The 15,266-nt window shown below is 38.2% G+C and overlaps 1 protein-coding gene across 1 annotated transcript in view; it reads left to right on the top strand.

Annotated features, from left to right (window-relative positions):
• Window positions 1–15,266, top strand: part of TESK2 (testis associated actin remodelling kinase 2) — an 82,493-nt gene that overhangs the window by 30,091 nt on the left and 37,136 nt on the right. Inside the window, exon 4 of the mRNA XM_074906308.1 lies at window positions 7,281–7,329. Coding sequence (XP_074762409.1) covers window positions 7,281–7,329 — 49 coding nt within the window. The remainder of the gene's footprint in view (window positions 1–7,280; window positions 7,330–15,266) is intronic.

The raw sequence follows: 15,266 nt of genomic DNA on the forward strand, positions 1-15,266 counted from the left end.
TATTAGGTAAGTACCCTTGCTGCAAGGAGCAAGGACATTCCTACAGAAAATGCAAATGAGAAAACTAGTTTTAGGGGTTTTTTTAATTGAATAATACACAGTGAAAATGATTATTTTTATCTGTAGGACATTAACTTGGTGGTTTTGTGTGTTAGGTATGTGCCATTTTATTTTTGCTTTAAAAATCACATACTGCAGTGTTTCCAGTCCTTTTATATCTGGGAGAAAATTTTTGCTCTTTTTAAAATGTTACCTGCCTATGTGTCTATATATATATCTGTATATATATATACACACACATGCATACAAACATCTGTATTTATGTTTCAGAAACCTATAATCATTGGTGCTTTTTCTAGTGTTGTAAAAATTAGTTTAGGACCTATTTCCCACTTCAGAAATACATTAAAAATAATATATGATAATAATTTGCTTTTATAGTAAAGTGGTGAGAGGTGAAAACAAGGTGTTGTCAAGTAAGAGCAGCTGGAGTAGTATTGCTGAGAGGCCATTAGGAAAATGTCAGCAACATGTTCCTGCTGAAACATTTTCTGGGATTATTTTTGGAAATTTTAAGCTTGTATTAGTATTTAAAGGGAATGATCAGCTTCCAAGAAGCCTTAACGTATAACTTCCCCTTTCCAGGGGCTATGAGCTACCTCAGTTTGCTGTTAAATGTTATTTTCTTAAATCTGTCTGAAGTTCTTCCTCTATTACTGAGTAAGCTGTTTTGTCACTAGCATCAAGTTTATTGATTGGTCACTGGATCTCCTCCACATGCCTTGAAGGGGTACTCTGATTTTAGGTAATATATGGATCTGAGCTGCTTCATATTCTGTAAGCTCTAGGACTACCTACTTTCAACTTACACTGTAAACAAGTTACTTTCCTTAGTGCTGATCTGTTGTTTGTCAGTAAGGATACCAGTGGATTCTTAGGCTGAAATGCTAAGATCATGTTGTGCAGTGGTTAATTGTAGCAGGTAGAGGGCTGCAAGGTGCTCTGATAGCAAATGGCTTGTAAAATTATGAAACTGGATGTATACTGTTTTTACAGCATCCAAAAATCTGCTCTTAACCTATTTCAACATGTGCAGTTCAGTCAATGTTTTAGAAAGTGAATGTCAGATTCAGAAATGATGCTTTTATTTTAGTATGTTAAAATCTTTCTTAGCCTGGGTATGTAGTTATGTTTTTGAATGTTTTGATGTTTTGGTACCTAAAGTTTGTAATTGAATCAATGTTTTTATCCTAGAACTTTTCCCTGGTTTATATGAAGTGCGTGCTATGGAAGAGAGGTCTCTTCCTAGTAGTGTGTTTGATAGCCAAAGATCATTATTATCCTTTGAGTGATTAAAAAAACCCATCCCTTTGCCAGTGCTCTAAAACACATAGCAACTTTTTACAAGCTATCAATTCCAATGTGTGCACAGTTAACTTCAAGATGTTACTGCAGAGATTCTGTGTTTTTGCCATTGATTGCACTGATGTGAGCAATAAATACTGCTGACTATTTAAAACTGCTTTTGCTTCTGCGCTGTCCGTACCAATTTATTCTCACCATTCCAGATACCTTTTAAGGTTTTTTATCCTAGCTTGCAATCACCGTTCTCGAGTGTGAGTTTGTCAGTAGTTGCTGACTTTCTTCTGTTTCTTAACTTAGTAGAGATTACTTGGGGGCAAGTCTGTGTTTTTTCCTTAGTGACACTTTTGTACTGTTTTAGGAGATGGAGTTGTGTTCTAATACTTGGTGAAGTATCAATCTGGTTATTTAGGCTTTAAAAATAACTTGTGTTTCTGGGCACAGAGTGAGAGGCTAACTTGAAATATCCCCACTCATTTCAGTATTTCTGTGCTCAAATTCTGATCTTGGCCAGCTATGTGGATCCATCTTGATCAGAACACTGATGTAAGTGAAGAGCTTAGTTTTCACTTACCAAGTCCTCAGTAAGTGTACCATCCCCGTGGTAGCATCATGAAAATTCTAGCGGTCAAATATATACATATATTTTTAAAAAATTTCTAATGTATTTTCCATCAAGAAAATTAGAAACTTCCCTCTATTAGAGGGATTACTTTGGCAAAAATGGAGCCTCTTTGTCAGTCTGTTAAGGATATTTTGGAATAGAAGACTTCAGCTCTTGCATCTTACATAAAGGAGCTTTAGAGGTTTTCTATTTGTCTCCCTCCTTCTTGCTTCCTGTTTCAGTTATCAGGTGTGATTCCAGAGGCAGAGTTAACTGTTATATAGTAATTTTTTTTTTCAGTCACTGTCTGGTGATTGTAACAAATGAAAGAGCTGCTTGTTTTTTGTTTTGCCTTTTTTCCCAGGGACCAGCTTAGGGACATTTTGGAGTTGATAGGGTGCAAGCAGACTAATGGTGTTCATGGAATGTTCTCTGTTTCTACCATCAGACTCATCTCCTCTTTCTACCTCACTCCTCCATGAAAGCTAAACATGGAGAACTAAAAGGCTTTTCTGCCTCTGATCTAATTTCTTGCCCTGGGTGTGGGATGTGCTGGCTTTATCACATCTTCTCTCAAAACAGATGGTGAGAACAGGAGTGGAAAAGTGAGCTGACGTTCTGTTTTGCACCACATGATGTTTACTATAGCCACTTTAGTATAGGCTGGCTGATACACAGCAGGAATGTAATCGCTGGGGTTAGAGCACACAGAGGTTTGGAGTATTTCTTCACTTTCTTACTAGCTTGTGTCCCATTTAAAGCTCAGTGCTGTTGAAGGCTTGGGTTAGATCTGGTACCAGTGTTATGAAAGGTCTGGTGTTTGCCTGTAAACGTCTTTTACCGCTTTGCTGCTTCTCTGTATGCTGGTCTGTTGTTGTAAGTCTGGAGTTTCCACCCAAATCAAAGTAAGAAAATAGGGCTGGAAAAGACTTAGAAAATCTCTGTCCTTGTGTCCTAGGCTGGGAGCCTTAGAACTGCAGGCTGAGAGACCCAATACCTTTTCATTCTGGTAATGTTTTACAGGTGTGTTTTTCTCATTTTCACAGATGTGTGCTAACACAGATCCTGCATCTCCTGTGCTGTCTGTTAAATTGGTATATCTTCAATTTTGAGATAGAATTTCAGTCTTTAATATCACTACTGTTTCCATGAAAAAGTATTTCTTTATTTGATCTGTACCTTGGGGACTTCATTTAAAACATTCTGTACACAGAAAGCCTTAGCTCATGTCTTAAGTGCTCTCATGGGAGTGCTTGGAGGTATTGCTGTGTGTTTGGCAGTGAGCGTGCAGGCAGATTGACTCATTGATTAAATCCATCTTCTTGTGTGCACACACACACACAAATAAGCAAGCAGTGCGCGTACTGCATGAACTTTTTTCAAGGAGAATTTTATTTCATCTCCTTTCAGACAAATCTAGCACCCTGGGAACACAGTACTGGGTTTTTTTGTGTGTGGTTTTCTCCTTTCAAACCTTCCTTTTTGTGAAATTACTTGTGAATGACTTTGTTACAACAGGCAGAAAGATTACTTTTGTCTTTTAACATCCTTTGTCCTGTATTGAACAGTGCTTTAACAGAAGAGAAATACTTTTGCTTCTCTCTGTGTAATGTGGTTATCAAAAAGGAGTATTTTAGAAATGCTGTGCACAAGACAGCTGTATGTGTTGTATATAATATGAAAAGATAGAATAAATGTCTTGCATCTATGTCTGAATTCAAAATGCAAGTGTAGAAAACTTAAAACACATTTTTAATCTAGCATGGTACCTAAAACATTAAGAAGGGTCTTGATGCAGACTTAATATTCTTACTCACACTTTTCCTTCTTCAACAGTCAGTGCAATGAAATAATGTGTCTTTTGACCTTGTTTCCCTTTGTGTTAACTGCACTCACATGAGAGACTTTTGCATTGTGTTTTGTTTGTTTCTTATGTTTAATGTTATTATCAAACTGCTGAATTTTCTCATACAAGCAGTAGATTTCAGAGGGCACTAGTTTATTGTGTACAACTGTAGCTGCCGAGGCTTATTCACAGAACTGTCGCAGTGAAGTTCCTTTAATGGGAAGCATGTGTTCAATGTCTAGATGTCTGCAGTGGCAGTGTATAATCTGGATATTAGTTTTGCTTGATTTATCAAGGAGGCAAAGATTGCAGGCTGAGGCTACAGTTCTTAGTCTTGCCTTTTCTGTCCAGAATTTTCTCCCTTGCAGTCAGGCAGACCTGAAGGCAGTTTGGGTAACTGCTGTAACAGACTAGGAAATAATCCAGAGTACCTTCTCTTGCTCTTGCATAGGAGTGCAGGTATTCCAGATTGATTGAGGAATAACCTGGTTTATGGCAAGACACCTCAACATCTGATCATCACTGACGTTTGTTAGAAAGCATTTTGTGGTGGAAATGCGCTGCACTGTATTTAGTAGGGAGGACTCAAATATCATCGTTCGTATTTGAAGCTTCTGGAGAAATTTTTCCAACTACTAGTTAGGATTTTGGAAGTGCTTCAGCTTTTCTGATAAGGCCAGATCACTGTCTTGAAAATTAACTTCCTTAAATCTGCAAACAGTCTCCTGTTTTGTGGATGACTGGCTCATTGAAGCTTCTTCCAACTAGAAATGCTTATAGGAAGTGTAAACTTTGGCCGACAAGACATTCTGCAGAAGTTCACCTACAAGCACTTTTTGGCTCTGGAGACAGTGCGTCTAGCCAACAGGAATAATCTCAGCTGTACTGCACCAGTATGTCAGCTTCCTATCCACAGAATTTGGAATCTCATCTGGGGCAATCTCAGAAATTGAAATTTTATGTTAAGTCTTGCTTGGTAATTGTATTTCCTGGTAGCAGTTGCATGTATTATCTTTTAGTGAAAAAGCTTTCCAGTGCTGTTTTGCAGCAGTACTTGGCTTAGCCAAGAGGCTTATTATTGCTTGATACAGCAGCTAAGAAGAAGTTTTCCAGGAATTTGGATCACTAGAGGTCTATTCTTTCAATCTATTTTCCAGAGCCTGAAAACTGAGATTCTTGACACAGTTTAAATGGTTTCAGTATGTTGCTTGTAAACTCATTAATTCTGTCTTTATCAGTATATCTGGTTTCTCTTTTCCTGGGTAATAAATTCTAAATATGTAGGGTTTATAAATGTATTTTCATGCCCAGCTTTTTTCCATGAGATCATGATATTGAGCTTTGTTTTTAATTTCTGATTTAAAGTTTTACATTTTAATGTATGTTTCCCAGTAGAAGCCCTAAACGTTTAAGAATTTTTGAACTCTTACTCTTCGTAACTTGAGCCAGTGTGTCTTTTCTGCTTTAAGTGTAGGTTCACAAAGGTAATCAATATGTTTCCGTTAAGACTTCCCTTGACTAAAAACAGGTTGGCAGAAAAAGTTAAGTTCTACCAGTCTCTGGGTGACAGGGATGCTTTTCCTTTCTGGTAAAGATGAGACAAGAAATTTAATTTTGCCAGATTTCTGATGAATTCTTAATTGAATTAATATTTTAGAATTAAGCCAAATACAATGAATTCCTAATTTGACAGTAACATAATACACATTGACAAAGGAAGAGTTAATACATAGATGAAAATGTTATTTTTAATTTCTTAGCCTCAGTTTTTGTTGAATGAAAATAATGCAGTACTGGGTTAACCTGGTGTCATTAGCATGTCAAAAGCTGTCTAATAGTGGAACTTGGATTTTTCCAAAAATCCTGGATTTTTCTTCCACTTTTGCTTGTGAATAAAGCTATTAACACCATACTGGATGATGGTTCTGGAGACTTTCAGAATGCATTAAGGAAGAAACAGATTTCTGCTCTGGAGGAGTCTGGATTTCTTAGTCTCAGGAAGCTTAACTTGTTTACAAAATAGTTCATATGCAATCACTGTATGGAGTAAAACTCAGAAACAACGATGCTTTGAGTAGATGGTATACCTAAAAGAATTCTTCCTTTTCCCTTGAATACCAGGTCGTGCCCTATTGTTCTTCATTGAACAAGAGAAATCAGATTTTCACTGTCTCTCAAATTAAAATTTGCGTATTTAATTTAGGGAATATTATTTGAGGGGAGACGTTCAAGTACACGTCCTGCTGCTTCTTTGGTTATAAAAACAGATTTCCACAGCTCAGCTTATGCAAAGGATCTTACCTATATTATTTTTCTTTGCTTGTAATTTACCAGTCAGCTGTTAGACAAGAGAACAGTGAGAATCATTCATTTCTTCAAAAGCAGCTTAACTGAACTAGTACTACATGTGTCTTGCATCATTTTGTTCTTAAATTTGGACGTGTTTGAGGATACAAAAGGTCTTTTTCTTTCAAATTGTTCTCCACAGGATTCCTCTGTCGCATTTAATGAAATAATACCTTTCTAGCCCTAGCTTGTGAAGTGGAAATTTATGAACATTGTGGACATGACAGTGTGTTTTTACTTGAGACCAAAATCTAAGTGATAAAACTGAAAATTATTTAATCTAAAAATAACCAATTCTTTAACTATGCAGGGAAGGCTCTAAAGTGCATACAGTTTAAGTTTAAATGAACTTTCTTATGGGAGAAGTTTACCATTAATATTAGTTTTCATTTTGTCACTTTTAAGTTCAGCTTGTATGGTGGTAAAAATGAGCTTTCAGTTATTCCTCATATGTTAAATGTATGGCACATTCTCTATGCTTTCCAGAAAAATTAAGGGTGACAGACATTACTATTCACAGAAGGAGTCTGAACCTTGTGCAGTGTAGGTAACTTTTGTGGGATGTGTGTATACTGGGTACTATCGAAACTTGCTTTGAACCAAGTATTGGAAATAGGGGGTTGAGGAGGGGAAGTATACTGCACATATGTGCCCTCAAACTCCTGAGTGGTTAGGAATGGAATAGGAAATAACATATTTATGCTTAAGCAGCAAGATGCGGGGGGAAGTAATTTTCTATTTATGCAGACCAGCAGTGAATTACTTGGCTTAAACTTCCTTAAAACAGAAGTCTGGTACTGTTCCTTTCTAAATAAATCATTATATGCTCGTCTTTGCTTATAGTCAAACTAGTAACTTTCCATCTTGAGTTTGAGCTCTCTCCTGTGCTCTCTTGGAACTGCTAATTCAAATTATATTGTAGTGTAGACACATGATTTTGTTTTGTGCTAAGATGTTTAAATAATCAACCTTGAGATATACAGTATCTGTGAGGCTGAATTTTTTTCTTTTTCCTTCTTTCTTGGCATATCCGGTGGTACTTATTATCTTAGTTTCTTCAAAGAAAAAAAAAAGAGGGGGGGAAGAAAGCCCAAACCACTTTTCTTTTCTTGTTTCTTGTAGGTTTATGGGTGTCTGTGTGCATCAAGGACAGCTGCACGCACTTACTGAGGTAAGACTCTTTCATAATATACATACTCAGTATGGAACAGTTCTTGGGCCAGATTCTGTAATTGCTGCTCACCTTGAGTGATAGTTTCTTTTACGGTGACTGGTGAATTAATCATATCCTACTTGCTACACAGTGGGAAGATTGCAGAATCAGGCCTCAGAACTGTACTTCACTCATAGCCCTTGTATGCTTTTCTCATCAGACATGCTTATTAGGATGAAAAAAAAAGTAGTAAGAACATAAAATCTCACTGATAATACTCTAAATGAGAGATGTGGATTACCCTTAAAATGCTGCTAAATATTATTTTTTGGGGGTGACACTGCATTGTATTTAAGTCTTATTTATGCTCCAGTTGTGTGTACATTTCATAGGTGAATCAGGGATGTTTCAGATGGGTGATATTAGTGTATTGGGTCCCTGCCACTTTCTTATATGGAATAACATCAAGATTACAGCTTAATCTGGGTCCCACAAGGAGGAATTATTCCATTGGCAATATACCCTGGCCAAAACGTAGGTGTCAAATGAGAAACTGAAGTTTCTGTCCATATGAGTCTTTCCACCAGTTTTTACTGGGTTGTATGTTTAACCCCCCTGTAAAACTGCTCAGGAAAAACAAGACAGGAGTATTCTCTTGTTAGGAATAGCGTTGTCTGTTTTGAGTCAAAATCAATAAAATGTTTGTCCTGCTGTTTTATTTTGAGTACAGATTGAGGGGAAACTCATGTTTTGTAAAGTTAGATGTTTCTCGCTTGCTTCTGTTTTGTAGGAGCTGCTCAATTGAAAGATGAACCCTTTCCCACCCCTCAAAGACAAATATGTTATTAGCAATTAAAACAGGTTCCTGGCATGCTTGCCGAGAACTACTGTAAAATGAGAAGACTGGATAGCTGTGTGCCAGTTATAGGGATATGTGAGGCCACAACTTTCTTATGCAACTCCAAGGCAAAGATGCGCATATGTGGGCAGTGAATTTCTTTACCTTTTGGGGTGACAGTTCTGCAATTCTAGTTCTAGTTACTATTGGAGTGATGCACACTAGTTCACAGTGACCGTATTTCTAGTGTAAGTGCAAAGATAAAGACACTTTCAGAAATTTCAAGATACAGCACGTGTGAGGGGTCCTTTGATACAAGGGACAGTTTATGTGATCTTTTTTTTTTTTGTCCCTGTGCTCAGGAGAGGAAATGTTTCTAAGATTTGGCATTAGATGGCTGATAAAGCCCTTCAGACAGGCGTTGCTAACATTATTGCCAATTTCTTTTGGACCACTGATCAGTTAAAACAGGGGAGGTTACAGGCCCTTCCACTCACTAAGCATGTCCTAGAAGACATGGAGCTTCATAACACTTCGTTGTACTAAATCTTGTCAGATCTTGCTCAGTGTGGGTTTTTTGATTTTTTTTTTTTTAATTTGTTTGTTTGTTTTTCCCCCTTTCATCCTAGTTGCTTGCCTTTCAATGTCCTTCCCCACCCAGAAAAGAAAATGAAACCAGCACAGGATGCTTCCTCATGGAGAGCTAACTTTGTAGCTGCTTGCTTTTTTCAGCTATTTTTGAGTTCTTGGCAAGCAAATAAATCTAAGAAAGACTTCAAAGAATAACTTTTTATAGTTACAGTTCAGAATAACAGAAGAGATTCCTGAAACATCTTGAGACCAAAGAGGAAAAGTTTTAGACTGAAGAAGGTTGCCGCAAAATTTTAAGAAACAGAATAGCTTTAGTGACATAAAACTATATGTAGTGGTCACTGCTTTTCTTATGGGGACAAAGGTGGACATTTAATGCCTTCAGTAGGAAAAAACACAACTGGAGGCCATCATAAGTTGATGTTACAGGGAATCCACGTGCAATTTTGTCCAATATAGTGGTTGTTCTTTGGTTTTACAGAGCTTTTAAAAGTTAAGAGCTGTGTTATGTTCCAAGTGGTGGAATTAGTTGTGTTTTCTGGCAACAGCAGTGGCATTTTTAATCTTGAAGTGTGTGTAGAGTAATAGTTGAGTTCTAAAGACTTTTGGAGGTTAGAGAAGGGAGCTGAAATGGCTAGCTGAAGGAATTATTGGTAAGATGGACGTGGTGAGTCACCAGTTCAAATATAGCCTAGGAGAATAAAATCAGCCACTGTCTTGTGCCTTTTTCAGCTTGTGGTTCAAAAGGTGGTCTCCTAGCTTCCAGTACCTGATGCTACTAGCACTCAGAGAACTTCTGCCAGGGTTTCATTTCTTCAGAGATGAAACTGTTGATCCAGAGGCCCATTGCTCAGTAGGTGTCTGAGTCACTGCAAGGAGAATCCTCTCTCGCACTAGCCTGTGCTGGACCTGTCTGTAAGGAGCTTAATTAACCCTTCTTGTGTTTTGAGAGAACAGAGGGGTACATGTCACTTAGAGCTTATGTCTGAGGATGAGATGGGAAATCATGTTTGTTTGTTTGTATATGTTTCCATGACACAAGAAGTTTAGAACTTGTGGCAAATGTTTGGTGAATGGATTTAGATGACATGTGCTTAATAGCCTCCTGTGCCATTAACAAGCAGGGCAACAACCACAAACCGTGTTAGAGGAGCCCTGAGGATTTTAGAAGCCTGTTAACGGCTTACATTAGTAATATACAGCATTTTGTTATTGGAAGGCAGAGTCTGAATTGTTACAGATTTCTTGCATGTTTAAACATACGGGAGGTTAAACACAGTGGATCATGCAGAGCAGGTTTCTTGCTTGAGGAAGGTGTTGATCTTATGTAGGCCTTGGGTTTTTCCCTTTTGGCAGCATTTTACATTTTTTTTTCATTGTCCTCTCAAGTGGCTTTTGTTTTTAAAACTGTTGGGCAAGGAGCAGTTTCTGTTTGTTTTGGTTTGTTTTTTTCAAAATAAGAATGGAATTGTTTAATTATAGACTGCACTAGACCAAGACTTTGAATCCACAGTCTTATCAGTTCTGAAAATCCAATATTGTTTTTGAAGTTCTACTCAAGCCAGATGCTACGGCATATGCCTCTTCTGAAGTACTTCAGTATCTCTCCTTAGAGTCACAGAATGGTTTAGGCTGGCAGGAACCTCTATCCTTGCAAGCACATAGTTAAGAAACATTTAAGGAAAGTGAAGTAGATGCTTTAATAGGTGCACCACTCAGATGAGCTGGCAGGCATTAGACTGCCTCACTAACTTTGAGCTGGCACATATTTGCTATGTTCATTTTCTGTAAAACCAGGAACTGGGTATTCCTTTTTCAGTATTCAGCTCTAATCTGTAGCTAGCGATTTGTTTCTGCAGCTACAAGAATCTGCAGGGCTTCCTGCTGTACTTGCATGCCTCTCCAACCTAACTTCAGCATCTCCTCCAAGTCTCTCTGTGTTTTCCGGCCATCTTCCTGATCTGATGACTCTCTATTCGCTTGCATTTCTTAATTTCCTGGCATGCAGTGTCCTCAGACTTGGGTAAACTTGCGTAGTAGTAAGGCTCTGGTGTCAGCATGAGATGTTGCTGAGCATTCAGAGACCAGATCTGAGCTGCTGCCAGGAGGTTAGCAGACAGCATACACTCCAGGGGACATGAAGCTGTGAGCCAGTTAGTGAGGAGCAGCCATGGCTTAATAACAATAGTGTACGATCTTATCCCATGCACATCTACCATGGAATGGATGCATGAGCAAGCATCCATTTTGGATGGGAGGCAAACATTTATTTGTGTGTTGCAGGTTCTGTAGGCCTATGCTATTAAACTGAAGCAGATAACAACATACGGTCTAGCACATGAAAGCCACTTAATACCTTTTTGCACATCTTAAATTATTTGTTGAACTCTGTTAAGTAGGTTTATCTTAATTTCTGAGAGAGAGGTCAGGGTAAAATGTTGTTATAATTAGATGTATATATATGCACAGAATGAGTCATACAGCTTGATAATTCCTTCTTGGAGGAAATTAAAACCCTGACAGCTGTGTGTACAGAAGATGAGAAAGGGAGAGTTATATGTTGATTGGGATATCTTGAAATTGCAGTGCTTCACAAACAATAACTAATTGTTACAGCAGAAGTTTTATGGCTGTTAATTCATGCTGGATGACAGTAAAAAGGTGCACAAATGCTCTGCTGCCACGATCTGAAGCTGTAGCTCTACTTGTTCAGTCCAGGATCTGACACACATTGGAGCTTTCTCAGGCAGGGTGCAGGGCCGTGGCAACGTGGTAGGAACGCATGATCCTGGATGATGCTGGAGGGGTGGACAGTACTGTTTCAGCCAGCAGCTGGATCTGCTGTCTGCCTGACATGCCTCTCCTGCCGTCTTTCAGTCTTTCTTCTTGCTGGTGTGCTGCCTAGTCAGTCCTTCTGATTCCATCCCAAGTATCTGGTATGGTATTAGATGTTTTGTGGGTCTAAGAGTATTATCTGAGCATCTTGGTTTTAAGGTGCTGTATATGTGGCACTGGAACAATGCTGAGATAGCTGTAAGGGTCGAGCCAGCCCTTCTGTGCACCTGGCTCCTCCAGTGCATCCTATTCCATGAGTTCTCCTTATCTGCCTCACATACTGCACCTTACAGCTGCTGGGTGCAGGGGTGCATCAAAGTGCCTTAAGTCTAAAGCATTTCCTGGGTGCTCAGAGTGGCGTGTCTGCAGTAATGCATGCTGGCAACGTAGAGTATGGGCAACAGAGTTCAGTGCAGACCCATGGGGTAAAAAGTGCTGTAAGAAAAATCTTGACTGCTGCTTTAACTTTTTTTAAAAGAGAATCCACAGAATTCTTTGAACTTGTGCACATTTTCAGTTCCATTAATTTTTTTATAGCTGTGTCATGAACCCCAGGAAAAAATTTATTATGGAAATCCTCCCAGACATGTTAATTTTTATCTGGGCAAGGTAATTGCTATTAGACTATTTTTACATGTTGCACTGTAATAGCTTACTGAATTTGACACTGCTGATTTTACCATCAACCACAACTCATTGTTTTGACAAAATAATACTGTTATGTAGCAGTTTGGAAAAGACTTTTTTCCCTCTTCCTTGCAGTGTCTCCCTTTTGTACTCCTAAAGCTCATCTCGATGAAAGAGCCAGTAGCTTTTGGAGAGAGGTGTTTTTTTTTTTTTCAATAAGTTCCTCTGTGGTAACTAGAAACTTTCCTTCTTTGCTTTTCTTCCCAACAGCAATAATCTATGAATGCAATTAGTGGAGTTTCAGGCCTTTGGAGACCTTCCTTTTTTTTAGGTGGTTGTTTAGTTTTGGAGATAGCACTGATTGGGAAGAAAAAAATATGAAAAGCTTAAAATTCTCAGAATTGTTATATTTGGGGTGAATTATCCTTTTACGAAGATGGAGAAATAAATTCAAGTGAGAAGGTCCTTCTGATTATACAGCTTTCACAAGCAGAATCTATCATTTAAAAATATTTAATTTTCCTTTCTTTTTTCCTCCCCTCAGTTCTTAGGCACCTTTCTTTGGGAGAGCCTTTGACCGTGGAATGGAGAAAACCAGACAGACATCACTTAAGTCTCCTCTCCTAAACCTTTATGCTACAGCAAAAATTGTAGGCATACACTGGCTTCCAGATGGCAATTGCACACTGAGTTTTAAAAAGCCCTGGAACACCATTCCTTCCCTGCTTCCTCCTCCCCCCATCTTCTGTAACACTTGCTAAATTCTACTGTTATTACACCAGTGTGGTTCATATTGTTTGAATAACTTTACTCATGTAGCACTGCAAATATTTAACTTGGCTTTGGTGACCACAGTAGGCTGTCAGCCCCAGAGAACTTAGTGTCTTTAGAGCTGTAGTTCCTATTATCAGTCATTCTGCAAATATTCCACACAGTGAATGAATTGTTCCCAGTTTAGGTATTACCTGTTTACAAGCTCATGTTTATTTCCTGGATAAGATGGCTCTGGTGGTTTTCTCTTTTCTGAGGGACTAGCTGCAGTGTTGATTAGCCTGAGCTTGGAGACAATTGAAGAGAAGGTGAAGTTGTTGTATTACAGGTGGCACCAAGTAGAAAATTAAAAGAAATTAAGGGACTCTCAACTTCATCCTGTTAGAGAATATCACTCATCTACTGGATATTGTTATCCAGTTTCTAGTAAAAAACCAAAGGGAAGCCCTTTACTTCATGTAAGATTAAAAGTTTAGGTGTTATCTAATGTGTGCAGTCAAGCCATGCTGATTAGAGGCTTCCACATGAGTTTGTATTCATTAATATCTTGTGCTTTTCATTAGCTTCCCTTGCTTATTGAAATCTTCCTCTGGCACTTTATATGGTCTTTCTGACTGTAGTATTGAAAAAAGAAAACTCAAGAGGAGGAGCAAAAGAGCACTGGGGTGGGGGAATTCTAGAGATGTTTTCGTCCTTTGTCTCTCCTCAGATTTTTGTCACTAATTCTGGTCCAGTTTGGTCTCATTTGCATATATAAAGCATCTTCCTTGAGTGTATTAGATGTCTCAGGCTGTATGTGAGGTTATTTACTTTGTGGTCTTGTGGAACTGGCAACTTGCTGTAACTTTTTTGGAGGAATGAAGTGAGCAACTGTGCAGACTTTCTCTTGGGTGTTTTTGTTGTCAGCTCTGAGAATATACCTGTTAATTCAAAATGTCTTTATTTTAGAGGAATGAGTCTTGATACAGAGTAGTGTGAAAAAAAAAAAAAAAAAGGAATTTACTTTGAAGTAGCTTTAAAAAAAAGGTTAGCATGCTATGATGACAAAGGATATTTTTCAGATGACTTTCGGCAGCCAACAGCTGGCATTTTTAAATGCCTCCTGGCTATAGGGTGCTGTAGAAGGACTGCTGTTTAAACTTTGTAAGAACTCTAAGTATGTGTAAAATTCTGCAGATTAAATTGATCCTTATGATCTCTCAGCCAATGAATAGCATAATCTGTGGATTAATACTATAATAAATCTCTACTTGCATGCTTTATTCTTTTTGTCCTTATTTCAGATATTTTTTGTAGCATTTGTTGGAGCTACAGCTTCATTTTATATACTTCCCTGGGAATAGGAAGAAGAGGAGTTCTTTCAGTGGTGCTGTACTAGTGCCAGTGCTGGAATGTGTAATGTGTAGAGGCAGTCTGGGCCTTTGCAGGTATAAAACCCAAGTACCAGAAGTGTAAGTTTAACCTTATGGAAAGTATGTCAGAGGTGTTGGGTACTCTCTTAAACTATGGTTACTTTGTACCACTCCTGGTATGGACTTGGGTATTAGAACTGAATATATTTAATTCCAGGAAGATATGCTTCAATGACAAGCATGGTTATATAAAACTATAGAGTACTTATTGTTATTATTTGCTTGCCTCTTTTGCTGCTTTTGTTGTAGGACTGGAAGTCCAGCCAGCACACATCTGTGTTATTTCCTCTATTAATTTGATTGTTTGGGTTCATTAGCTTTTCCCTTACAGGAGTCATTAAGAGTCAGGTCTTGCATATACTTTCTTCTGGGTCAAGAGAAAACCGTTCATCTGGACCGCAGGGATTCAACCTCTAGAGAAGAGTAATGGTAACATCGTCTGATGCAGCAGTAGTTGCACTCTCTCTTAATGACTGAGGACCATATGAGAAGTTCGCTAAGAGTAAGGGTCATGGCAGCAGGAGCAGAATTTAAAACAGAGTGGGAAAGTAACTTGGGTGTTAGGAAGACTAGGCTAGTCTGTCACGTAAAAGGTGAGAAATCATTCAATTTCTTTGAAACTGTTTTCCAGCACTAAAATAGAATGAATGTATCACATAAGATGTCTGTTAGGACTGTTCACTCTTTATGTTTCTGTTCTTGAGAAAAAGCACTTATTATCTCACCACAGAAAAATTGTTGCAAGCTAATGGATGCTTTGAAATACCTAGTTAATTCTGTCATCCTTTTTAAAAATACATAGAATTGTGGAGTCTTTTTACTTTGGGGAATGGAGTAAAGGTGGACCTGCAAGATGCAAAAGTCTCTGTACTGTGTGCCTG

The sequence above is a fragment of the Athene noctua genome, chromosome 5 (assembly GCF_965140245.1).
Source record: "Athene noctua chromosome 5, bAthNoc1.hap1.1, whole genome shotgun sequence".
Lineage (NCBI taxonomy): Eukaryota > Metazoa > Chordata > Aves > Strigiformes > Strigidae > Athene > Athene noctua.